Source organism: Fonsecaea monophora (assembly GCF_001642475.1).
Source record: "Fonsecaea monophora strain CBS 269.37 chromosome Unknown Scaff1, whole genome shotgun sequence".
NCBI classification, from domain to species: domain Eukaryota; kingdom Fungi; phylum Ascomycota; class Eurotiomycetes; order Chaetothyriales; family Herpotrichiellaceae; genus Fonsecaea; species Fonsecaea monophora.
In genome coordinates, this window is record NW_019173932.1 from 596,236 (window position 1) to 621,320 (window position 25,085).

At 52.7% G+C, this 25,085-nt stretch overlaps 10 protein-coding genes across 10 annotated transcripts; 5 read left to right on the forward strand and 5 right to left on the reverse strand.

The window, feature by feature from the left end:
- Positions 1-355: 355 nt before the first annotated feature.
- AYO21_00206 (ubiquitin-conjugating enzyme E2-16 kDa) lies at positions 356-1,107 on the reverse strand (the record flags this gene model as incomplete). The annotated part of the gene is made up of 5 exons (XM_022650196.1): positions 356-495; positions 551-734; positions 792-821; positions 917-986; positions 1,064-1,107. 5 exons carry the CDS (start codon positions 1,105-1,107, stop codon positions 356-358), a joined length of 468 nt encoding a protein of 155 aa, XP_022517522.1.
- Positions 1,108-2,366: 1,259 nt separating this feature from the next.
- Positions 2,367-3,644, reverse strand: AYO21_00207 (hypothetical protein; the record flags this gene model as incomplete). Its single annotated transcript, XM_022650197.1, has 1 exon — positions 2,367-3,644. One exon carries the CDS (start codon positions 3,642-3,644, stop codon positions 2,367-2,369), a length of 1,278 nt encoding a protein of 425 aa, XP_022517523.1.
- Positions 3,645-4,249: 605 nt separating this feature from the next.
- AYO21_00208 (flap endonuclease 1, variant) lies at positions 4,250-5,645 on the forward strand (the record flags this gene model as incomplete). The annotated part of the gene is made up of 4 exons (XM_022650198.1): positions 4,250-4,262; positions 4,317-4,402; positions 4,495-5,073; positions 5,124-5,645. 4 exons carry the CDS (start codon positions 4,250-4,252, stop codon positions 5,643-5,645), a joined length of 1,200 nt encoding a protein of 399 aa, XP_022517524.1.
- A 1,277-nt stretch (positions 5,646-6,922) lies between these two features.
- On the forward strand, positions 6,923-8,086 carry AYO21_00209 (hypothetical protein; the record flags this gene model as incomplete). Its single annotated transcript, XM_022650199.1, has 6 exons — positions 6,923-7,007; positions 7,091-7,116; positions 7,236-7,294; positions 7,368-7,498; positions 7,555-7,874; positions 7,928-8,086. The coding sequence occupies 6 exons, from the start codon at positions 6,923-6,925 to the stop codon at positions 8,084-8,086; spliced, it is 780 nt and encodes a 259-aa protein (XP_022517525.1).
- Positions 8,087-9,033: 947 nt separating this feature from the next.
- Positions 9,034-11,027, reverse strand: AYO21_00210 (hypothetical protein; the record flags this gene model as incomplete). The annotated part of the gene is made up of 3 exons (XM_022650200.1): positions 9,034-9,523; positions 9,666-9,703; positions 9,843-11,027. 3 exons carry the CDS (start codon positions 11,025-11,027, stop codon positions 9,034-9,036), a joined length of 1,713 nt encoding a protein of 570 aa, XP_022517526.1.
- Positions 11,028-12,019: 992 nt separating this feature from the next.
- On the reverse strand, positions 12,020-13,685 carry AYO21_00211 (T-complex protein 1 subunit delta; the record flags this gene model as incomplete). The annotated part of the gene is made up of 2 exons (XM_022650201.1): positions 12,020-13,579; positions 13,635-13,685. 2 exons carry the CDS (start codon positions 13,683-13,685, stop codon positions 12,020-12,022), a joined length of 1,611 nt encoding a protein of 536 aa, XP_022517527.1.
- A 390-nt stretch (positions 13,686-14,075) lies between these two features.
- AYO21_00212 (26S protease regulatory subunit 7) lies at positions 14,076-15,725 on the forward strand (the record flags this gene model as incomplete). The annotated part of the gene is made up of 7 exons (XM_022650202.1): positions 14,076-14,170; positions 14,224-14,338; positions 14,387-15,196; positions 15,261-15,341; positions 15,397-15,426; positions 15,476-15,549; positions 15,611-15,725. 7 exons carry the CDS (start codon positions 14,076-14,078, stop codon positions 15,723-15,725), a joined length of 1,320 nt encoding a protein of 439 aa, XP_022517528.1.
- Positions 15,726-16,948: 1,223 nt separating this feature from the next.
- On the forward strand, positions 16,949-19,380 carry AYO21_00213 (succinate dehydrogenase [ubiquinone] flavoprotein subunit, mitochondrial; the record flags this gene model as incomplete). Its single annotated transcript, XM_022650203.1, has 9 exons — positions 16,949-16,993; positions 17,045-17,102; positions 17,159-17,234; positions 17,288-17,346; positions 17,400-17,502; positions 17,552-17,576; positions 17,690-17,704; positions 17,756-19,104; positions 19,161-19,380. 9 exons carry the CDS (start codon positions 16,949-16,951, stop codon positions 19,378-19,380), a joined length of 1,950 nt encoding a protein of 649 aa, XP_022517529.1.
- Positions 19,381-19,676: 296 nt separating this feature from the next.
- On the reverse strand, positions 19,677-20,321 carry AYO21_00214 (hypothetical protein; the record flags this gene model as incomplete). The annotated part of the gene is made up of 2 exons (XM_022650204.1): positions 19,677-19,983; positions 20,233-20,321. 2 exons carry the CDS (start codon positions 20,319-20,321, stop codon positions 19,677-19,679), a joined length of 396 nt encoding a protein of 131 aa, XP_022517530.1.
- Positions 20,322-22,868: 2,547 nt separating this feature from the next.
- Positions 22,869-23,816, forward strand: AYO21_00215 (hypothetical protein; the record flags this gene model as incomplete). Its single annotated transcript, XM_022650205.1, has 2 exons — positions 22,869-23,688; positions 23,785-23,816. 2 exons carry the CDS (start codon positions 22,869-22,871, stop codon positions 23,814-23,816), a joined length of 852 nt encoding a protein of 283 aa, XP_022517531.1.
- Between the last annotated feature and the right edge of the window lie 1,269 nt (positions 23,817-25,085).

Sequence of the window (25,085 nt, forward strand, 5' to 3'; positions counted from 1 at the left end):
CGGGTAAGCAAGAAGCACAGTTGTCAGTTCCCTTAAGCACGCCCTGTTGTATGCATCATAAGAATTCATCCGAGATCGTGCTGCTGGACATAAACATCCCTCCATAACGTCGGCGCCTGTTTCTCCCATTGCCTGTCATTGCATTCCTTGGTGTAATGCATATGTCATACTCTGCCAACCGCATCCGTGGAGCTGGGGGTCATCTAGCAAAACCCTCGTGTAATGGCTGTCATCGTTGCTGTCACTCGGTACCAAACACTGCCAATTCTCATCTAACGCAGCTCGTAGCCCCTGCCGCTTGGCACTGCCGAGCACCACCTATCAACAACCACCACCGCCCATTCTACCATAGGCACTAGATTGCGAACTTCCTCGTCCATTCTCTGGCGGTTGCTTCGTATCGAGCGCGGTCGGTTTTGTAGACGTGAGCAATCTCTGGAACAAGTGGATCGTCGGGGTTAGGGTCGGTAAGCATAGAGCAGATGGATAGAAGGACTGAGCAAATATTAGCACATTGTTTTCGTATCGAGGAGGAGGCGATCGTGCAAACCTTTCGATATTGTCAAAGCCGGACTCCACTGGTCTCGAAGGATATCAAGGCAGATACTGCCGTTGGAGTTGATATTGGGATGGTAGATTCGAGTTGTGAAATTGACCTTCGGTGGCTTGAAGGGGTAGTCTGTGGGGAAATGGATGGCCAGGAAGAAGACACCGCCTTGAAATGGGCTGTCACTCTGAAAAATTTGGTCAGTTCCGAAAGCATCTTGAGCCAAACAGCTTTGATAACTTACGGGACCCATGATTGTGGCTTGCCAGTGAAACTAATTCATATGTCAGCCAGTGATCCAGGTGCAGGAGGTCGTATCTGCGCGGTGGCCTCGTCGATTTCGACCGCTTTCCAGAACTGTATACTTACCAGATCATCACCCATAGGACCGGCTGAGCATGAGGAGGGAGGATCACTACATCCCAACTTATCAGTATAGCTGTCCAAACAAGTCCGTATGATTTTGCAAGGCCCGAATTTGCCGCCCGCAGCATTCAGAGAGCAGATAGGACTCACCGGCCAAGATCTGTGAGTTCCTTGTTGATTCGCTTCAGAGCCATGGCTGAAAATATGGGTTTTCTGAGTTAGGGAGGGAGGATTTTGAGGCCGAAGGTGGTCGATATCGAGCGGAACGTGGGGCTATTATCTGAGTCAACTCTAAAGTGGTTGGTAATGGGCTGATAGAATAAAGGATAGCGGACGAACCTGAGGAATGTGCGAAGGAGAGATTTAAGAATTAGAGGTGACGATGAGGGTGTCGCAGGAGAGGGGACAGTATTGTCAACGAGGTTTGATCGGTTTGGTGAGGTTGGTTGTTATGCAGTCAGTGGTGAAAGGGAAGAGAGATCGACTTTCCTTCAGCCGACTGGATCGCAGTTTAAACTGAAAGAAGGGCGTTCACGCTTGGCAGGCCGCAGAAGGTGCTGGACGCAGTAATGGCGGCACCCAGCGGGCAGGCAGAGCGAGGGAGCGAGGGGCGCATCTCTGACTACAAGTGACGCCGGACGGTGAACCTCAGGCAAGGCGGGCGGGCGTGGGCGGTGCGTGGGTGGCTTGGGTGGGTGCCTTTGCCTAGATGCCGCCTTCGCCCAATGAAATCCACTTGGGCGTCAACTTTTTCCTGGCTTCGCCACCGCAGCGAGGCCATATTTCCTGTCATCTGTTGTCATTAGATTTCTTTCTGACAAAGCATTGCCTGCGACAACGCGGAACCATCAACAAATATTCGACGAGACGTTGGCTCAGAAACAATACAGGGTAACAATAATAATAATGGTTCATTCCGTCTCTCCCAGCTTCTGAGTCAGGAACACTACTGGCTTACTGGAGCAAAATCTCACGTGGCCACCATGATGATGATACCATCTACGTCTCTACCGTATGCAAATTTGAATAATTTGAGAACAATGTTTGTCGGAGACTCACATTTATTTTCATGCTGCAATCGCTTATGTACTCTTTGTCCCTGCACCCGCCTGCTGGAGATCAGGTATAGCTGTTGGAGGTTGAATATATACCTCCAAATGATCTATATCAATGTTCGCCGACATATACCACAGATATTCAAGTCCTGAGCTGTTCGAGAGCATGGTGTCTGTGAGTATCGAAGTATGCCATTGGCGCCGTGCTCGTGAGGCATTCCCAGATAACTCTGGCTTCATTGAGGCTGGGTCCAATCAATGCACTGGTGATGAACTGTTGCCACTGGACCGCGAGACGGGGATGATAGCCGTGATCACAAAAGACATGCCGAGCGTGGGATAAGCATGTACTTGAGGCTCGACGGTTGAGCGGTCGGATAAATACAGTCGGTTTACCCTTAGCAAAATGCCTGCAGCCCAGTAATAGCACGCCCCAGGATCAAGGCGTGTATATCACTCTGCCCTTCATATGTCTGCGTCACAAACAGATTCGCAACGTGACGCCCAATGTGGTACTCGTCGCTGACGGCGTTCCCACCAAATATCTCTTGGAGATGTCTGGCATTCACCAACGCTCGATCACAGTTCTGTCTCTTGATCATTGAAATCATTTCTGGAAGGACCTTGCCCTCATCCTTGAGACGGCCAACTTGATATGCAGCGGCAAGCCCGAAAGCTGCATCTGTGGCAGCATCGGCCAGCTTCTTCTGAACGAGCTGATACTTGGCAATCGGGTTGTTCTTGAATTGCTTCCTTTCTAGGGCATATTCTCGGGCCCGGCTGATGCAGTCTTCGAGGGCACCCATGGTTCCCCAAGCGATGCCATACCGTGCCGAGTTGAGGCAATTGAACGGACCTCTGAGACCCTCAACATCGGGGAACATATTTTCCTTGGGGACGGGGCAATCGTCGAGCTGGATCATGCCCGTTATCGATGCGCGAAGTCCGTTTTTGTCCTTTATGGGTGGCGTCTCGAGTGTGCCTGGGGGGCATTTCTCTCTCTCGACCAAAAACCCTCTGATCTTGCCTGTTTCTTGCAACTTCGCCCACACAAGCAGCACGTCCGCGATTGGCGAGTTTGTGATCCAGGTCTTTGCGCCTGAGAGCGAGAAGTATCCCTCCTTTGACGGATGTGGCTTCGCAATTGTCTCCATAGAACCTGGGTCGGAGCCATGATTGGGCTCCGTCAGACCGAAACAGCCAACCAGTTGACCTCTGGCGAGCTTCTCCAAGAATTTGTCCTTTTGTTCTTGTGATCCAAACTCATCTATAGGTCCCATAACTAAGGAGCTTTGGACAGACATGCCTGACCGGTAACCCGAGTCAACTCTTTCCACTTCCCGCGTTATCAGCCCAGCAGCTACGTTGCTCACGCCTGCACACCCGTGACCTTTTATTGTGGCACCCAGGAGACCTAGCTCGCCCATCTCTTGCAAGATTGTCTTGTCGTAATCCTCCTTGCGGTAGGCTTCCAGAACCCTGGGTAGCAGGCGCTCCTGACAGTACGAGTGTGCTGTTTCTTGGATCGCTTGTTCTTCCTCGGTGAGAAAGTTTGACAGGTTGAGAGGGTCCTCCCATTTGAAAGCTGCAACTGAGGAAGCATGTCGGCGAGGGGCCGGATTCGCTGTCGGGACCAAGCGCGCTCGCGCAGCTCGACGAAGGAGGGAGCGTGACATCATGAGAAGTGAGTCCACAGGAGCAAGTGCAAGGAGAGAGGGAGAGAGACGAAGAAACGGATAGTCTCAAATTTGAAGGAGAAATGGCGAAAATTATAGACGTGGAGATCAGCGAGGTGATTCAATATGTGCTATTTACTGCTAAATTGCCGAGGCGATTTGTCAATGTACCTGCGACTCAAAGTACTAGGGAATTAGAGAATCTCCGAGACAGAGGCGTTCACATCGCCACTTGAAAGACACGAGGGTTCGCAAGAGCTTGCGGAGACGTCCTTCTGAGACTCGACGGGTCGCCGGACTGACAAAAGTCTATAGGTCAATTCAGAGACAAAGGTCTCTTTCTTAGAATAACACAAGCCCAATGCTGGTGATGCTGCACTGCACGGTCTCAAACTCGGCAGTAGCACTCGATTGGTCGCAGCTGCGGAGGAGCTTATGGAGTGCGCACGCCGTCATTTACGTCATTCACTTGGGCCCATCCTACAGGCGCGAAACGCGGTTCTGCGGGTCACTTTACGCGCATTTTCGTCCTGCGGCTTCTTGTCATGCGATTCACTTCCAACGTCCACTCACCCGATCTGTAAGAATCACAGCGTCCTCTCACCATGGGGATTAAACGTATGTGACATCGCTCAGCCGGTTGTCAGGCCTCAACAAGCTCACTGTCAGCAGAACTCTACCATGTCATCGCCGAAGAGGCGCCTGATGCCATCAAGACTGGTGAGATCAAGAACCACTTTGGGAGGAAGGTTGCAATTGTAAGTGACTGCTGTCCATCGCGGGTGCTGTTACTGACCTTGATGTGCTAGGACGCGTAGGCTTTGCGCAACTCACCGAATCGGCGAAACAGACGACTGACTTGCACAGGTCGATGAGCATCTACAGTTTCCTAATAGCGGTCCGCTCAGATGGCCAACAGCTCATGTCTGATACGGGTGAAACCACGTCTCATCTTATGGGCATGTTTTACCGCACCTTGCGCATGGTCGACAATGGCATTAAACCACTCTACGTTTTCGATGGCGCACCCCCCAAGCTTAAATCTGGCGAATTGGCGAAGCGCTTTGCTCGGAAAAACGAGGCGAGCGATCAGCATGAAGAGGCAAAAGAGACAGGTACCGCCGAAGAGGTTGAGAAATTCTCACGGCGCACGGTCAGGGTCACGAGAGAGCATAACGAAGAGTGCCGACGACTGTTGAAGTTGATGGGCATTCCTTACATTGTAGCCCCCACCGAGGCGGAGGCTCAGTGTGCGGTTCTGGCGCGTGCTGGGAAGGTGTACGCAGCAGCGTCTGAGGACATGGATACTTTGACGTTCAACTCACCAATCTTGCTCCGCCACCTTACATTCAGTGAACAGCGCAAGGAACCCATTCAAGAGATTCATCTCGATAAGACCTTGGAGGGACTTGGTATGGACAGAAATCAGGTATGACTCTCCCAGAGTGCCAGCCAGTTGTAGCCAACTGACTCGTCCAGTTCATCGACCTATGTATACTCTTGGGGTGCGACTATCTCGACCCAATCCCCAAAGTCGGTCCTAATACTGCGCTGAAGCTCATCCGGGAGCACGGTTCTCTGGAGGGAGTTGTTGATTTCATTGAGAATGATACCAAAAAGAGATATACCATTCCGGAAGACTGGCCGTACAAGGAGGCGAGAGAATTGTTTCTGCACCCAGACGTGCGATCCGCCGATGATCCGGAATGCGACTTCAAGTGGGAAGCTCCTGATGTCGAGGGTCTCGTGCAATTCCTGGTTCACGAGAAGGGGTTCAACGAGGACCGTGTCCGAAGTGCGGCGCAGAAGTTACAGAAAAACGTCAAAACAGCCCAACAGTCGCGACTCGAGGGGTTTTTCAAGGCTGTCCCCAAGACGGAGGAAGAGAAGAAGAGCCTGAAACGCAAACACGACGAGAAGATTGCGGAAGCAAAGAAGAAAAAGAAGGAAGAGGCCAAGACCAAGAAAGAGACAAAGTCCAAGGCACATCTATCGACCTGAAAAGGGGGAGCGAGGCACAAGCGCAGCTGTTTATTTGGGCAGACGGCATGCATTTTATGACGCATGAGGTTCTTGGGCGATGGCAGGCTTTAAAACTACTGTGTACAATACAGTCCTACAAGTAATAGGCACACAGCATGGCGTTTCGGAGGGTGCAGGCAGGCAGGCACCGCAGGGTATGCCATGGTTGCTCACGCCACGTACATGTCGCGCTGGGCACGATGACAGGAAAGGTTGAGATAGGATTGGCTCTAACCTGTCCGGGAACATCTCACATGATCCGGCAGATCGGATCCCCTCAATCCCAATGGCTGAGCTTGATTCATCCTGCCCTCGAGTCTCTCTAGTTATCAACAGGCGCAAACGAACAATGTCATCAAGTGCACTCCCAAGTCACGATTCAGTTTGACATTAGATGGAACGAGCACAGTCTCCACTTTGAGAAACCGAATTTACATGACCGCAATAGATTAATGCCCCCCTGAGCCTGAGCGCGTTTTCAACAACAGCGACAGAGTTAATATCGGATTGACAGATCTAGACTAAAAAAAACCAAACATTAAGGGTCGACAGTCAGACACAACATCTCGACAGCGCCTTGACAAGTCTCCATCCATGAACGTCAACAAAGAAACCCTATCTGACACGGCTGAGTCCATGGTAGATGGTGATGGGTGAATTAGGCAACAAAACTTAGATGCAGGCTACAAGGTGTGGCGTGAAGTGGAGCAGAAAAGAAGTGAAATGAAAGTGAAAGTGAAAGTGAGGGAGAGCATGACATTGATGGGAAAAGAGAAGAGAAAATGACCAGATCAAGGATGGGGATGATGGTGGGAGGTAGCTTTGAGCCAGGTTTCTTGGTGTCTGCCGCGCGTGATCTGACCTTGTGTTGTTGATCCGCTTGCCGGGGTGGGAGAGTTTCGTGTCTTTCGATTTCCTCCTGGCGGGAGGGAAAATGCGAGGGAAAATGGATGATAATAATTCTGGCCGCCCAGGATTTTTGAGTTCCGCTGGCAGGTCAATCTGATTGGCTGAAGACCATCACAGCTCGCGGGATCAACCACACGTCACATGCAAGGTATAAAGCATCCGTTGTCTCCCCCGCCTCGCGCGCTCGCAGCAGCCCATCGCCCATTCTCATCTCTCATCTCTCATCTTTCCTTCCCCCGTCTACTCAACCCAAAGCTCGCCTACCGTTCTCTCTTCACGTCCAATTGACACCATTTCCATTCTCTCTATCCATCAATTTTTCATCCCAACTCGCCTTACCCGTCACAATGGTTGCACCCGGACCAAGGAAAGTCGTCAAAGACCCAAAGGACAAGAAGCCTGCTGCCGCACCCGCTCATGCCTCGTACAAAGGTACGTTTCTCAGCCGTCGCGTGGTCGCATCGCGTCGGACTCAGTCCTGTCGTTGTCGCGTGTCAATGCTGACTCTGTATCAGATATGATCAAGGAAGCCATCCTGAACGTAAGTGCACTATATCTTGCGACGACCTCGATGCCCTCCGAAGAGCGCCTATCTTTGTCACCAGCATGAAGCGTAGGAGGGCACAAGAGATTCGTCGCGATTGTCTATAACCGTTTTAGCATGTGGATTTGATGCTGACGCGTTTGGACATGCAGCTTAAGGAACGCAATGGTAGCAGGTGAGTGTCTCGTCTATACCTCATCGTCGCCGGGCCCTCCGGACCCTAGACCAGCTGCTGACTCTGACTCTAGCCGACAAGCCATCAAGAAGTATGTCAAGGCAAACAACAACATCACTGTCACCTCCGAGACGCAGTTCGATTCTCTTTTCAACAAGGCATTGAAGACTGGTGTCGAGAAGGGTGATTTCCAACAGCCCAAGGGTATAGTCTTGTCTTGACATGGTCCTGATGTTTTCATACTGAGTTACCGTGATTAGGTCCCTCGGGTCCAGTGAAGCTGGCAAAGAAGGAAGCCAAGCCTGCCGAGAAGAAGGCCGTCAAGGTTCGTCGCACTGTGCTCATTGTCGGCCCTAGTGTCCTAACACTTGTGAAGAAGGAGAAGGCCCCCAAGGAGGCCAAAGAGGCCAAAGAGGCCAAACCCAAGGCTCCCAAGACCAAGACTGTCGCCAAACCCAAGACGGCCGCCACCAAAGCAAAGAAAGCCGCTGCTCCGAAGAAGGCCGCCACCGCCGCTAAGCCCAAGGCCAACACTGCTACTAAGAGAGCACCCAAGACCAAGACAAAGGCCGAGGCACCGGTACGATCAGTGTCGCGATTTTCAACGGGATGTGTTACTGACTTGTCGTCCAGGCACCTGCTGCTACCGATGCTCCCCCAGCCTTGAAGAAGACCAAGTCAGGACGAGTGACCAAGCCAAAGACCACCACAGCCACCAAGAAGGCCGCCCCGAAGAAAGCTGCCACAACGAAGAAAGCCGCCGCGCCCAAGGCCTCAGCGGCAGCGGCCTAAAGGTCACAGCTCGAACCGAACCTCGACGAGAAGCTCCCGGCTTTTCGATCACGTTGCTGTTATGACCTGACATGTGCTGCTTGTTCTTGTTTTGTATCATGTATTTGGGATCATGTTGAAGGGGTGAGGGAAGCGAGCGGCTTGCAAGGGTGGATGGGCGTCAAGCGAGGGAGAACGGTCGCCGGTACCAGTCATCGTCATCTTTCAGTCTCTCGCGTCATGAAGATTCTTCGCCGGCTCTTTACGCCTGTACTGGGTATGTCTTATTGGGTCTCAATTTTGGGTTGACGTGTTTAAGAGGAATGCTTGTTTTCGGCGTTGGGGTATTTTGCGGAATGGACAACGGGAACTGATACGGGCAGTGTGGTTTGAGACACTACAGCAAGACAAATGATACGGGAGGGCGCGTGTGAGGGAAAGCTCACTTGCTGCGCTCTGCTGACTTATCGGCGGCGTGGATAAGGAGAGCTCTCGCTCTGCAGATATCTGATATACAAATCAAAACCCGCCTTAAAACTCGAAATTGTTTCTGCTTCCCGTGTAGCAACGACCTTATCCAAAGTGTTTGTAGTAGCACATGGCTTGCAGGGGACCTCTAGCCCTATTCGAGGTGGCTGATACTTATGGTTGAGGAGGTGAAGCTACAGTAGATACTGATTTTCACATGTCTAGGAACTTGCTCGAGATGCAGGTGGCAGGCAAGTCGCCACCCCTCTTGTTCTGGTATTGCTTACTCTTCTTTGGCGCGGTTTGGCAGGATACTGTTGGTGAAGGGCTTCTTGGGCCTCTTGAGTGGGCAAGAGTCGGTTGTGAGTTCTCGATATATGCTGTCGAAGCCGACCTCTGACTCTCCTTTCGACCAAAATTTTTTCTGTATCCTTACGTGGCGAGATGGAGGAGGAGGTGGTCGGTCGGTGGACATGCTGTTCCCCCAAATGCCGTCGGACTCACCGCTCCACCCAGCGCAGTTTCAAGTCCCGATTCCTCGCCATCTGCAGCGTCAACTTTGGCTGGCTGTCTCTCATGACGGCCTCGAAGCGGGCGCGGATCTCGTCCGGGGACTCGTCGTCGCGCACCTTGACAGCCTCGCAGCGGTACCTGGCAAAGATGGTCATGAAGACGCTGACAAACTCGACCTGCGACATCTTCTGGCCCGGGCACGACCGCGGGCCCGCCGACCACGGCAGGAACGTCCCCTTGGGCATCGACCGGATGTTCTGTCCGATCGTGTACGCCGCGCTGGTGCGTGAGGGGGCTTCATCGGGCGAGACGAGCCACCGCGACGGCCGGAACGTCGTGGCGTCATCGCCCCAGGTGCGCGGGTCCAGGTGCAGAGATACCGTGTTGATGTAAACGATGGTCTTGGTCGGGATGTAGTACGATCGCCCTGAGGGTGTCGTTATCGAGACATCGTGCGTCGAGTTCGTCTGTTTCGCGCTGTGGGCTTATCGTTAGTACGGGATGTCTTCCGGCTCTCTCTGCCCTCTCCTTCTCGAAATATAACAAGGGGAGGGTCAGGTTCAGGGATTTGGCGCTCGATAAATAGTGCCGTGGACGATCTTGAGAGATAGATACTCACATGTGTGTCAAGGGTGGGAAGAATCGCATCGTTTCCAACTATTCAAAGTGACCGGAGAAGACACGGGTTAGCAATCTTTCCTTCAATCACATGTGCTCTTCCCCGAGCGGCTGGAGGAGACTGATGAAGATGGATCTTGGTTTCTCCGTCCGCCTCGAGAGGGCGTTAGAGGCTTACCATAAGAGCCAAACACCGTGGCAGACGAGGATAGACCTCCGTGTACTCGAGACTCTCTGCGTCTGTGGCGGCGCCCACAACCACCTTGATCTCCTCGTACAGCCAGTCCTGCCATTCCGGGTACGTGGCCAACAGGGCCAGCGCGTAGGCCATGGTGTTTGCCGTCGTGTCGAACCCGGCGCTCGTGAAGATGAAGAGGTTCCCCAGGATCTCCTCCTCTGAGAGGCCTTGCGTGTTCTTCGAGTCGGCATCGCTTTGGGGCTTGGACGAGTCCGCGAGGCGAACCAGCATGCTCATCAGGTTACTCCGGGGCTCGGGGCTGTCGCGTTGCAGCTTGCGCTCGTTCTCCAACATCTCCCTCGTGTGCACGGGGAACTCGTTCTTCGCGTGCCCGATGATCTGCCACGCCGGCGCGAATATGGGCAGCGTGAGCAGCTTAGCCGGCAGCACGGCGGCCTCGATGATGTTCTCCACCACAGTCCTAGTCGCCTCCATATACGTCGTCCGGTAACCCTTGGGACGGCTGGACTTCTCCTCCTTCCACGGCTGGGAGATGCCGAATCCCGCGACGCCCAGCACGTTGATGGCGATCTGCTTCATGCCGCGCATCGTGTCGTCTGTCACGCCCTTGAGATCGTCGACGTACGACGCCAGCATCTCGCGCGTCTGTCGACACGACTCCCCGAAGACGAGCCCGCTGATCTTCTCATTGATGTTCGGGGCAATGAGTCGCCGCTGTCGCGCCCAGTTCTCGCCATCGCTGGTGATCAGGCTGGGGCCAAAGATGTTGAGGACGACGCCGCCAATGTCCGTGTTGGGGAAGTCCTTGATGCGCTTCAGCACCTCCGAGGCCAGTTCCGGATCCATCAGACTCAGCTCGTTGGAGCCGGCCGTCACGAGGATCACCGCCGGCCCACGTTTGTCGAAGACGGCCGTCTTACTGCGGAACTCGAACCCGTACGTGGCCAGGTTGATCGGCTCGTACATCCAGTCGGGCAGGAACTTTTCGAACAAGGGCCGCAGGGGCACCGACACAATCATCCATATCGGGTGGTAATTGTTGAGCGGGAAGACGATGATGGGAAGCCCCGTCTTGCGCGCCGATAGGTAATTCTTGAAGAGGTTCCAGAGCGTCGAGGCAACCCACAGCCCGTAGAGCGTGGCCAGGATCGAGATCCACGCCATCTCTTTTGTCTTTGGCCACTTGGTCCTCCTTTTGTTTTGAGCCGAGAGCGAGATTTCCTAAGTCCTCGCAGGGGTTCCTCACCGGGGGAAAAGGGAGGTTTTTTTTTTTGGTGCAAGAATATTATCAGATAATAATATGCTCTTTGTCCCCCCTACCGCAGTACTCTTCTTTCTAATCCGGGTTGGGATTTCTTTGGGTTCGTGGGGACTGAATTATGGCATGTATTGTCGCGAGGGAAATCGATATTTGGTTAAAAAAAGATTTGTCGATGGGAATCTTTTTCTATACGCCTCCACCACCCATGCCAGTTGTACGGAGCAAGCTCCAGATGTGGACGAGTAAGACGTGGAAAAGCTTTTGTTAGGCACATACAGATTCTCAGATCCAGGTCGTTCGTACATTGATATCAGACAATCTGTTGAATTTATAGCGGGAGATGTTTCGACCGAATCCTCGCTGGACGCCTGACAAAGAGTGAAAGGGGGGAAATGCCAATGTGTACCAAGTACGACTTCTTAGGCAACTAGAGTACCTATGAATATACCCAAGGAGAGTAGTACCTCGTAGTTGGTTCAGGATCTGATACGAGGGTCAGACGGGTCGAGGGTGAAGTGTCTATTGGCCCACCATCAGCATTCCTACAGACGAGTCCCTCAGTCCCTCAGTACCTCGTGCTCAGACTATTCCGCAATTCGCTTCGCGAGAATCCTTCGCTGGGTGTCTTCCGAGTGGTCTGAGAAGAGATGACATGTCTACCCACGTACCTACCGAGTACACCTCGTGGAGTGAAGATGTCTTGAGTCTTCAGGATTCGGCTGGGCAAAGAAATGGCTACGTCCTTACGAGCAATGAATGCGACATCTAGCGGTCACAAGGGTATATTTGTTCAGTGAACCTCGCTATGCATTTATTTCATTACAATTTCCCCCTAAGCCGTGCATTGACCGGTAGGACGAACAATTCTATCCAGCTTTCCCCAACTGCATCAGCATCATCTTGACAATGCAATGTCGTCAATCCGTAGAATCATCTTGACCGTCTCGGCTGCCAACTCAATGGCACTCGTACTGACGAGCAGGGGTTGGAGCACCTTTTCCTCTGCAATGTTCGTCTTCACGCCGCCACTTCTGATGCTGACCCCGGCGTTCCGTTCTCCCATGTCATGTCGGTGGCGCAGGTCCGTAACCACCTTGATGCTGTTGAGACCTGCGTTCTCGGCCAAAGTGGTCGGAATCACCTCCATTGCATCGGCAAAGGCTTTCCAGCATATTGACTCCGTGCCGCTCAACTCCCGCGCCTTCTTGGCCAGTTGATGGGCAATTTCGATTTCAGGCGCACCACCACCGGCGATCAGAGCCTTCTTCTTCACCAAACACCGAATGACACACAGAGCGTCGTGGATGGAGCGTTCAGCCTCGTCTAGTACTAGTGTGTTGGCACCACGAGCGACAATTGATACCGTTTGATGTTGTGGCGAACCCGTCCGGATACCCGTGACCTTGACGTACCGCGCTCCCGACGACTGGACTTCCTCCACCAGATCGGCACTACCCAGTTTGTCCTCCGTAAAGGTGTCGATGTTGGCGATGGGCTTACAGCCCGTGCTCTTGCACAAGAACTCCACTTCGTCCCGTTCGATGTCCTTGATAGCCATAATCTTCAAGCGCGACAGGAAGTGTAGAGATAGGTCGTTGACTGCGTCTCGCAGGATGGATTTCTGGATGAAGAGCACGTTGCATTTGGCCTTTTGGATTTTCTTGACCATGTTAAGCAGATACGTCCTCTCCTCCTTCAAGATTTTGTCCATCTGCCTGTAGTCGTTGACCACAATCTGATTCTCCATGTCCGGCTTCGGAGGGCTCAGCTGGAACTGGATCAGGGCGATCTTTGCTTTCTCTATCCTGGTGGGACCACCACTGCTCTTGATGACCGGCTGGTTGAGGACGAGTCCATCAATCATCTCCGAGTCTTCAATGGTGCCACCCACCTTTTTGATGATGCGAATGTTCCGGAGATCGACGTTCTCAGCTGTTTTCGGGTCGATAGTCTTTAGCACGGCGTCGACTGCCATGGGGCCAAGCAACCCAGAATACTGCGACACAATTTTCGAAGAGAGGGATGTGGAGGCAGCCTGGAGCAGTGTGGTTCGGTCGGAGAGCGAGATGGGTTGCGACATGTCCTGCAGAATTCTGACGGCGGCTTTAGAAGCCCTCTGGAACGATTCTGAAATGATGGTGGGATGAATGCCTTTGGCGAGTAATCGATCCGCCGCACCGAGGAGACTCCCTGCGATGACGACCACCGACGTTGTCCCATCGCCTGCCTCGACGTCCTGCGCGTTACTCAGGTCCACCAGCATCTTCGCCGCAGGATGCATAACACTCATGCTCTTCAACATGGTACTTCCATCGTTCGTAATGAGGTTCTCTCCTTTGCCCGACTGTATCATCTTGTCCATGCCTCGAGGGCCAAGGGATGTTCTGATGGCGTCTGCGACGGCTCGGGCAGCCATGATATTTGCCGTCCGAACAGCCATCGGCTTCTCCTTGTCCTGGAAAAAGCGTTAGTGGTTCTCTCGTTTGCAATCGTCTGCGCTCTGAACAAACCTTGAAGGCCGCATTTCCCACGTTGCCCTGAATCCCCAGCGCTGCAGCCATGATGAATACTTAGACACAAGGAAGTTAGTTTGACTGCACGGCTCTGAGCTAATGTCACAACAGCCTCGTTGTGGAGAGTTCGGTCATTGAACACATAGAATCAGGCGACATGAAATTTCACGAAAGTTGGGGAATGAAGCGGGCCACAATTGCGGTTCTGTGGCTTACATAAGGTGATTCAGGCACCGCGCTGGCTGCGCGGACTGCGAGGTACGGAGTCCTGCATCATTCGCTTTGCTCTCTCATGCTCTTGTCAACACTCCCACCATCCACTTCATTTCCATACTCTTGTCGCCATCTCCCCCATCAGTCTCACGAGTCTTGCTCCATCAGCCGGTGCTTAGTTCGCTCTCCTAATCTAGACTCTTATCCTCCACATACCCTCTCAAGATGCCCAGCGCAACCGGCCAGAACTGGGAGAAATACCAGAAGACCTTTGCCGATGAAGATGTGCCAGAAAAGAAGATCACACCTTTGACAGAAGAGTATGTTTCGAGTCAGCAGGGTAACTGTGACTTTCCGTACTGACCTTCAACAGAGATATTCAGGTGTTGAGAACGTACGGAGCCGCACCCTACGCTGCTGCTCTCAAGCAGATCGAAAAGCAAATCAAAGAGAAGCAACAAAGCATCAACGAGAAAATTGGCGTGAAGGTAGGGAAGTTGCGTCAGTTCCGCGATCGCAAGCTGACACGTTGACAGGAGTCGGACACTGGTCTCGCGCCTCCTCACCTTTGGGATGTCGCCGCCGACCGCCAACGCATGCAAGAGGAGCAGCCACTTCAAGTCGCTCGATGTACGAAGATTATACAGGATGAGAAGGACAGCGAGAAGAGCAAATATGTCATCAACGTCAAGCAAATCGCAAAGTTTGTCGTCAATCTCGGAGAACGAGTCAGCCCTACAGATATCGAGGAGGGAATGCGCGTTGGTGTTGATCGCCAGAAATACTCCATCATGCTCCCTTTGCCGCCCAAGATTGACCCCAGCGTGACGATGATGACGGTGGAGGATAAGCCCGACGTCACATACGGAGACGTTGGTGGGTGTAAAGAACAAATCGAAAAGTTAAGAGAGGTCGTCGAAATGCCTCTATTATCTCCTGAACGGTTCGTCAAACTGGGAATTGATCCTCCTAAAGGTGCTCTGCTGTATGGACCTCCTGGTACCGGGAAGACCTTGTGCGCGCGAGCAGTCGCCAACCGAACAGATGCTACATTCATTAGGGTGATCGGGTCCGAGTTGGTTCAGAAGTATGTCGGTGAAGGTGCGAGGATGGTTCGAGAACTCTTCGAGATGGCGCGGACGAAGAAGGCGTGTATCATCTTCTTCGACGAAATCGACGCTATTGGTGGTGCCCGGTTCGACGATGGTGCCGGCGGTGACAACGAAGTCCAACGGACCATGCTGGAACTTATTACACAGCTTGATGGTTTCGATTCAAGAGGAAACATCAAAGTCATGTTTGCCACCAACCGGCCCTCGACGCTGGATCCTGCCCTCATGAGACCGGTAAGCCTAGACCGCAAGGTCGCCTCATCACTCATATCTCCGTATACTGATGTCACTGCAACAGGGCCGTATTGACCGTAAGATCGAATTCTCCTTGCCTGATCTGGACGGCCGTGCTGGTATTCTTAGGATTCATGCGAAATCGGTGAGTAGCACCTCCTTCGATCTGTTGCGAAACGACACTAACTTGCGATATTTAGATGTCCGTCGAGAGGGATATCCGTTGGGAGGTGAGTAACTTGACCTTTCATGACACGTACACAGCTAACAGGTTTGCAGCTGATTGCAAGATTGTGCCCCAACTCGACGGGTGCCGAGCTAAGGTCGGTTGCCACCGAAGCCGGAATGTTTGCGTGAGTTTTCCCAGTCTCTCTCAGCATTGAACAAGTAGGATAGACTAACACACGTTTACAGCATTCGTGACAGGAGAAAATTGACCTCCGAGTCCGACTTCCTCAAGGCTATCGACAAGGTAATCAAGGGAAATCTGAAGTTTGGAAGTACGGCGGCATATGCACAGTACAATTAAAAGGGGGTTTCTTGGATCATTTTCAGCGCGCATTTCATGGAGTTGATATAAGGCCAGCCCAGCAGGCCTTGAGTCTGGGGCGTGTATCATAAATTGGGAGCTAGAGCTATCGCAGCAGGACGGCCTCGACAACCTCTGTTCGCTTCGAGACGTGCGTATGAGATCAGGCCTACGGTTGTCTCCTGTTCCCATATAATCTGTCCTGTATCGTGTGATTCATTGACCGTTTCCGGAGGTCACACGCAAAGATCTATGATGTAGTAGCGATATTTTGTAGAAGATCGAAGGCTCGTTTTGTGGTGGAATGGGAAGAAGTAGATAGTCAAACCACTGCCATATCAGAAAATCAAATACAGTCGGGTTGGTATAGTTTCCCGGCCGGCTATCCACATCCAACTTGATACCTATAGGCAACTAGTGAGAAGTCCTTATCGACACGAATGCCACTGGGGAGTCTCGATGAGGAATATGGTCGGAGAACATTGTCCGGACGTCTTGGGAAACGACACCACATTGAAACCTGATGATGGCAGCAGATGGCAGTCTCTTTTGCACCTCCGCTTGAAAAAGCGCTGCTGCGGATGGGCACTTCAACCCATCGACAAAGGTCGATTCATATCTATCAGTGTCGTTGAAGGTGACGCTCTGGCTTCATACCACCTGTGTCCTGACTAAGTCTGCTAATTCTCATCCTTCTGTATCGACAACGTGGCCCAAAAAGGAGTATGAGATGGTTTTTCCCCGGAGGATACCGGCTACGACAGGGGTGTGGATGCAGGGCATATCATCGTGGGAGAGGTATGTTGCACCGGATATCGTGGGGAGTTGGAATTGGCGTCACGACGCATGCGGAATACGTGTCTGTGGTGGCCGACTGAGCCAGCGGAAATTCAAGTTGAAGACGCAGAAATGAATGGCATTCGAAAAGGAACAATTCAACACAATCAGATCAAGGCTGCGACAAGTTCCCTACATGGATGGTGACAGCAATATCACCCCACCGCCACCACCAGCGCAGGAGCCGAAGTGCGAGTACGAGTAATGCACTTGAATTACCTCGCATGTGATTGGCCAGAATCTCCCTCGGGAACTAGACTGCGGTCTTTGCTTCAATCGAATGTTGTAGGTTTATCCCTCCTCTGAACCACGCCATCTCGTTCTCATCTCCATCATCTCAATCTCTTGTCAAAGCTCAAGCCTTGAATGACTTGTGCCTGCCCAAGATGAGCTGTCTCAAGATTTTGCGGAGCTTAGGGCCCGGCAACAAGGTACGTGCGAGCTTCAACTTGGGCCGGAACCAAACCTGATCGTGTGTGCAGTTCTCGACGAGCTTGAGACAAACCAGCAGACGTCAATTTTCCTCCACGAGACCTGTCGGTATGTTCGGAAACGATGAGTGCGGTGTCTATCAGAAACTAAGACTTGTCATATAGCCCGGGTCATCGCTTCCCAACCTCTGCGAGCGAAAGAAGCCGAATCTTTTCCCTATGGCACCTATCCGATCATAGAGTCCGTCGACTTTTGCGAAAGAGCTTTGACACAAAACTGACACTTTGTCGTAGTCACGAGTACGATGCCGTGGTCGTCGGTGCAGGTGGCGCAGGTCTACGGGCAGCATTCGGTATGGTGTTTCTGGCCTATTTTTTGCTTCCCTTACATTGACGGTGGCGAAAGGTCTTGCCGAAGCTGGTTTCAACACTGCATGTATTTCGAAGTTGTTCCCCACGAGAAGTCATACGGTGGCGGCGCAGGGCGGTATCAATGCTGCTCTGGGAAAGTTAGTATGACACTTTTCGCACAAGGCTCTGTTACTGACGGATGTGCAGCATGCATGAGGATGACTGGAGATGGGTAAGTCTCGACCGCTACAAGCGCCACAGTCTCAACTGGAGCTCCGCTGTTGCGAAAGCTCTCTATGCGATATGATACATGAACGAGCTAACTAATTGCTTCCTCGCCTACAGCACATGTACGATACGGTAAGCATTCAAACTCCTCATCCGCGGCTCCTCATGCTAATTGTACCGTAGGTGAAAGGTTCAGACTGGCTCGGTGACCAGGACGCAATCCATTATATGACCCGCGAAGCCCCGCGATCCGTAATCGAGCTCGAAGGCTATGGGTGCCCGTTCTCTCGAACCGAAGATGGCCGGATATATCAACGTGCTTTCGGCGGACAATCACAAAAATTTGGCAAAGGCGGTCAGGCATATAGATGTTGTGCCGCGGCCGATCGAACCGGTCATGCTCTGCTGCACACCCTTTACGGTCAATCTCTTAACTACAACACCAACTACTTCATTGAATTCTTCGCATTGGACCTACTTATGGAGGATGGAGTCTGCAAAGGTGTCATTGCATACAACCAGGAAGACGGCACTCTCCACCGATTCAAAGCGCAAAACACTGTCTTGGCAACAGGTGGCTATGGTCGCGCATACTTCAGCTGCACCTCGGCGCACACGTGTACCGGTGATGGCATGGCAATGGTAGCTCGCGCCGGTCTGCCCAACCAGGATCTTGAATTCGTCCAGTTCCACCCGACCGGTATCTATGGAGCTGGCTGCTTGATCACCGAGGGATCTCGTGGTGAGGGTGGCTATTTGCTGAACTCTGAAGGTGAACGATTCATGGAACGTTACGCGCCTACTGCGAAGGATCTTGCGTCCCGAGACGTGGTGTCGCGATCCATGACGATGGAAATCCGCGAAGGTCGTGGTGTCGGACCGGAGAAGGACCACATTTATCTTCAGCTTAGCCATCTGCCTGCAGAGATTCTCCACGAGAGACTTCCCGGTATCTCGGAAACGGCCTCTATTTTCTCTGGTGTCGACGTCACGAAACAACCCATCCCCGTTCTACCCACGGTGCACTATAACATGGGCGGTATCCCGACCAAATACACCGGTGAAGTTCTCCGTCTCAACGACAAGGGCGAGGATGAAGTTGTTCCGGGACTGTTCGCCTGCGGTGAAGCCGCCTGTGTCTCGGTACATGGAGCGAATCGTTTGGGTGCCAACTCCCTGCTCGACTTGATCGTCTTTGGGCGGGCGGTCTCACACACCATCCGTGACAACTTCTCACCAGGCCAGACACAGAAGGAGCTCGCCGCCGACGCGGGCGCGGAGTCGATCAACGTCCTGGACAAGATCCGGAACGCCGATGGCCCTAAGAGCACGGCAGAAATTCGTGCTGCGATGCAGAAGACTATGCAGACCGATGTCAGCGTCTTCCGAACACAGGAGTCCTTGGACGAGGGTGTGAAGAAGATTACCGAGGTCGACCAGATGTTCGATAGCGTCGGTATTAAGGACAGAAGTATGATTTGGAACTCGGATCTCGTGGAGACGCTCGAGCTGAGGAATTTGTTGACTTGCGCGTAAGTACCGATTGGAGTCCTTTCGTGAAGCGAGATACTAACAGCAACATCTACAGGACGCAAACGGCAGCCTCAGCAGCCAACCGCAAGGAATCTCGTGGTGCTCACGCCCGTGAAGACTACCCTGAACGTGACGACGAGAACTGGATGAAGCACACCCTTTCGTGGCAGAAGTCGCCGCACGGCAAAGTCGAGTTGGGTTACCGGGCGGTCACCAGCCACACGCTTGACGAGAACGAGTGCAAGTCTGTGCCGCCTTTCAAGCGAACATATTAAGCAAAAAGGGCGCACATGCTCCGGGATGGTCAGAGAGGGGGTGTTTCTTGAAGAGCTTTGCGTTATGTCGATAGCATGGTCGTATACCACACTAAGCAAATCAATGTAAAAAGGTTACGTGACTTCATCGCATCGAAAAGGGATGAATGGATGTGCTCGAGTCTTCGAGGCTCATACTATCCCCTTTTTTTCAGCATTCTACTCTCCTATGACGTACTCACATCCTGTCGATTTTAACGAGTCAGTAATTGACGTGAGCACAACAGCTGGCTGGACATTAAGACTCTAAGCAATAGTTACGGTGCATGTCTTTTTTGAATTCTGTTGAGTAGATGGACCTCGACCCTGACCTCGACCAGGACTAGGGCCAGGGCCAATGCCAGGAAAAGAGATGAGAACGCACTCAACTCACCTTCTTCGCCCATCCAGACCTCGTGCGTCTTTCCCGCGGGCACGTCGATGCGGGCGCCGACCCCGAAGGTCTCCTTGGTCGGGTTCGCGTCGTCCGGGTATGTGATGGTCAGGGTTCCGCGGCGGATCAGGTGCGTGGTCAGGCCGAGGTGCTGGTGCGGAGGGTAGTGTGCGTAGCTGCCGGGCTCTTTGCTTCAGTATTTTTTTCAGGATTCAGGGTGACTGACTATCTGAGTGACGCGAGAGTGTCCGCGTGTAGTACTCGTATGTACTCGATGTGGGTAATCACACAGTTTGGTGGGAAAAAGACAGAAAGAGATGGCAGCGACAGAGGCCCGGGCATCGAGTCTGCAGTGCGATTTGGACCCCACCTTTCCCCCCTCTCGTTCTGGTCCAAAGATTCTTTTGGTAAAAGTAAGAGGGGACGGGGTCACTACTCACGGACCATCAGTCCACGTGAAGACGTGGCGGAAGCCCCATTCGCGCACGGTCTTTTCGTCTTGCGAGCGGGAAGTCGTTCGTGCGGACATGTTTGGGGACTGTGTCTGGAGAGGGTGGAATACTTGAGGGTTTCAGAGAGAGACAGGGAATGGAAATTTGCGTGTTGCTGAGGTGAGAGAGATGGTGACATGGATGTACTTATTACATACATGTTGTGAGTTGTTCCATAAAGGGCGCTGAGCATGACCGAGTGATGAAGGTCACGTGGTTGCGAGCGAATGTTGACGTCCGCCAAGCTTTGTTCGATATTCGCCCTTTGCTCCATGTCTTAGTTTGATGATTCCTCAGAGCGCTGCGATTGCAATAGCAATGGCCTGGACCTCGCAGAGACACGCGCAATCTGGGAATGTCTCATACCTCCCTCCCTCGTCACTCACCTTTTCGGTGGCCAGGCCAGACCAACCTTGGACAGAACACGTACTGTTGTCCCCCGGTCCCGGTCGACCTAGAGCGACGTGTTTCGTAACGAAGTTGCCATTATCTTGCGTCACTACTGACTGGGAAACACATGGCCAGAAAGACGATATGCAGAAGAAATGATACGGTTATCAGCACAACGTGGCCAGAATATTGGAATTGCATCATCTCCTCATCATTGCTGCGTCCATCCGCAAGGGCGATCTCAATGTCTTTCTCCACATGCTCGTCTCGTCGTGGCGGACTATTGGGATTGGTCGCCGGGGAGATGTTGTGAGCATTTCATCTGCTGCAGTTATGCCCCGTGGCAACCTCACTCACAGAGTTTTGAACCTTGGGGGAATGGGAAGTGGGGGAACTTTGTCTTTGCTCGCGTTACTGTGGCAGTCGCGTTTGGATGTTCCCTTGCGCGTCGTCATCGTGAAAGTCGTCTTTTTCGATCGACAGCTGGACAGAATTTGTCGCCAGAGCGACAACAAGGCAACGAATTTGGGACGACGATGTTCATACCATATACCATGGGTTCATTCTTGAGCGGACCGCCCTCTGACGCGTCTTGGTACTGAATACGAATACTCCCTCCGCTTTCCTAAAAATGGTCTGCGACGGTCATGGGAAAAGGGTCGCACGTCACGGAATTAGGATGCCCGAGTTCCGTACATTTTAGGAATCCCGTGGATGAAAAACATGGATCTCAATTAAAGCTGCGACGGACCCTTGGGGCAACAACGGTCATGGATCCTTTAAGGCTGAACTCAGCGAGGCTGTAGGTGTGACTGGTGGTAATTATTATTGGGGATACAAGGCTCCCGACAACCATGAACCCAGCATGGACGCCTCGTGGAGGAATTATACTCATACAGGTCTCATCATCGGCGGTGACTGATGGGGATTTTCGCCCTCGCCGAAGCTTACGCGTCGAGGTATCAACATAGGACTCGTAAGAACTGCGGCGGACTGAGGCGCACTGAAGTGGACGATGCAATTTCCCCGGATGCGACCGACCCCATCCGCCAACGTAATGCAATCAGGGCTTCATTCAAGACGGGCCATTGGGAAGCGGCGGTGGTGGTGACGGCGCAGTGTGGACGTTGAGAAAAGTCAACAAAGGGGTAAGTCTCAGGGGAACCGGTGGAGCCAGACTGACCACATCTGGACTAGCGTTCTCGACGGATGCAGATGGGATCCACCTGGGATCCACCTGCTCAACTTCCCTCGCCCTCGCCTTGTGTCTTCCCTCTCTTCCTCCATTTTCACTCCCCATGCGTGTTCATCTCCCAATCATATCCCTTAGGCTGACCGTCCGAGGGGCTAACCGACATCACCTTGAACGCGAATATCCTCTCGGCGTTCCTGGCAACCGTAACGGGGAGAGCGACACATTCGTGGACAATCACCCCCTCATGAGCCATGGCAACCCGGCCACCCTGAGGTCATAGAAGGCAGGAAGTGAAGCCTGCCACCGGAGTGATTAACCTGATCGACTGTTGATACAGGTCTCTAGAACTTGACCAGCCAAGCCAGCCCTCGTCCTGCCACAGCTGGGGGGTGTCTCCCAACCAGCCAGCCAGCCATCCATCCCGCCCGCCCCAAGGCTGAGGCGCAGGATTGCTCCCCTCCCCCTGCATGAAAATGCCATCAAGGCCTCTTTCTTTCCCCAGCTCGACCTTGGCTCTAGCGAGAACAGTGCTGGCGGCTCCACTCTCAGGCCATTGTTGGGCCAGCCAGGGCCAACGACGTCGGCGATCCAACGCCTCGACAATCTGGCAAGGACAATGAGAGTGGATCCTTGGGCCCGGCCTTGTTTGTTTCACATTCATGGCTTACGGTAGGTCATGGGGGCTGAACGATAGTCTGGTCGAAAATGGATCTGCTATATTTCCCTCGTCCGAGTTTCTTTCTTCCTTCTTTCCTTTGTCGTTGGTTGATAACCTCCGTCGAGTATCCCAAAGAAGTCTGTGACTTTCATTGCGCTCTTTCGACTTACACTCTTTTTGTCCCCGGAGGATTCCACGCTCATTATTCCCAGCCTTACCTTCCCAACCTTCGACGCTCCTTATAACAGGCCGTTCTCGACGCCTCGCACTCTTTTGGCACCGTTTGGAAAAAGCAGAAAGGAAAAGAAACCCTCGAAGTGACAAACGAACAAAATCGAAAATATGCAGCTCGTCAAGACCGTCTCCGTCTTGGCCCTGGCCACCGGTGCTGTTGTCGCCATGCCCGCCAATGTTGAAAAGGCCGCCCTCGCCAAACGTCAATGGTGGGGAGGAAACCGGTACTGGCAGCGTCCCAACCCGACCGCTGAAATCACCGTCACTGGATACGCTCCTGAGGCGACGGGCGCATGGTACAGCGACGCAGCCACGTCTACCACCGCCCCGGCCACGACGGCTGCTCCAACCACCACGAGTGACATTGTTGTGAGCGCAACCCCAGCCACCGACAGCAACTTTGGCAACTACGGCGGCTACTACAACAGACCGCAAGACAACAACACCCCATCCCAAGCACCCCCGGCTCCTAGCTCACCTCCCCAGAGCCCGTCCGCGTCTCCATCAGCCCCGGCAGCGACCAGTGCTCCTTCCTCCGGCTCGTCCGGCGGCCAGGGCGACTATATGTCAGTTGTGTCCAAGTGGCGCAGCGCTGGTGGTCTTTCTGCTCTCTCTCAAGACAGCAAGCTCGAGGCCAACGCCTTGAAGACCAGCACCGACAGCGTGGGCGGCTTGAAACACGAATTGAACCCGGGCACCATGGCTCAAGTCCTGGCCCCCGGCGACCTCAGCAACTTCGAGAGCGTCTACGTTGGTGGATGGCTCTGCGAGATCCCCTCGCTCCCTGGCCTGAACGGCATCTGCTCTACCGCAGCTCAAGGATGGGATCACAGCAATGGCGAGACCGGTCATGCCGAGATCTTGACATCGTCATCCTACTCGCGCATCGGTTGCGCTCTTTCATCCTCAACCGGTGTCTGGGCATGCGGTAAGTTTATTCCTCCCCCTGTTTGATGTTCTGGCTTGGAATTGGACTAACCGTTCTTGGTAGATCTGGCTTAAACAATACGAAACCCCCATGTAGCGAACAAACAAGATCCCAAGACCGACCTATAGCGAACCCAGTTTTTCTTTTTACCATGTATAGGGGTGGGGATTTTGCCTGACGACGACGACGATGATCAACTTTGTCTGTCTTGTGTGTCAGTGTTTTTAACTTTTTTTGCATGAAGGTCAGAAAGCGTTTCTACTCGGCATTTTGGAGGAAAAAAAAGGGCAAAAAGACAAAGGGGCAAAGCGGTGAGGGGGGAAAAGAGAAAGAGGGTATTCGAATCCAATCCCAATTCCCTCCATCATCCTTTCTGGCTTTCCTATATGAGAAGGGCGGGAAAGAGGGAGGGGGTTTTTTCCAAGGCCATGATTTTAACGTTTTCGGGATAATCTTCTCCAACCTTTTATTCTTCCAAGATATGTATGTTTTTTCCTTTGATACTTTTTTATCTTATGTACGTAGGTCACACACGCCCCCTTTTTGGGACAGAGCGGAAAGCCAGATCCCCGACAATTACATAGGTAACTTGACTGACTGACGAGAACGACTGTCTGATATGGCCCTCGGCCTGATCTGTATGTATGTATTTATGTATGCACTCGGTATGTATACTGTCGTCGTTGGGGCCGAGCCGAGCCAGGAATCCCATCCACCCCCAAAGGACAATCAATATATACATATATCTATAACATCTTAATCCACCCTTACCGGGGCTTACCTGGGCAATACAACTGTCACTCGTCACTCCTTTTTCTCTTTTCCCAGACTTACAATTGCTCTTCGCCAGTTCGACAAGAATATGACATGACATGATATGATATGGTTCGCCACGGACCGGAACGAAGTTATCCGTCACTCTACCTACCGGTGTAGTGGGATTGGGTGACTTGGTACACTCCCCTTGCCGGGTGACCTTGTGAGGAGAGGGGAGGAGGACAAGACACCGTACAGAGGCGGGTGGGCTGCTTGAAACAGGGAGTGATGCGCCGAGCGATGACCCGAGTGCGAAGGACTCGGAGTATGCGCCGATCAGGGTGGGACAAGTTTTGGGATGGGATGTAGGGCTATGATAACATCACACTCACACTCACACTCACACTCACCGAGAGATAGAGAGAGAGAGAGGAGAGGAGAGAGAGATACAGAGAGACAGACCCATCCGTAGAAGGTACATGTGGACATACGTATGTATGTGTTCGGTACGTACATATGTACCTCGTCCTTGCGTCACCGACATACACATGTATGTACATGTACATGTACAAGTCCAGTCCTCGCGAGGTACTTACTACCTTGGTATATATATAGCCCTGGTGACCCTGATAGATGACTTA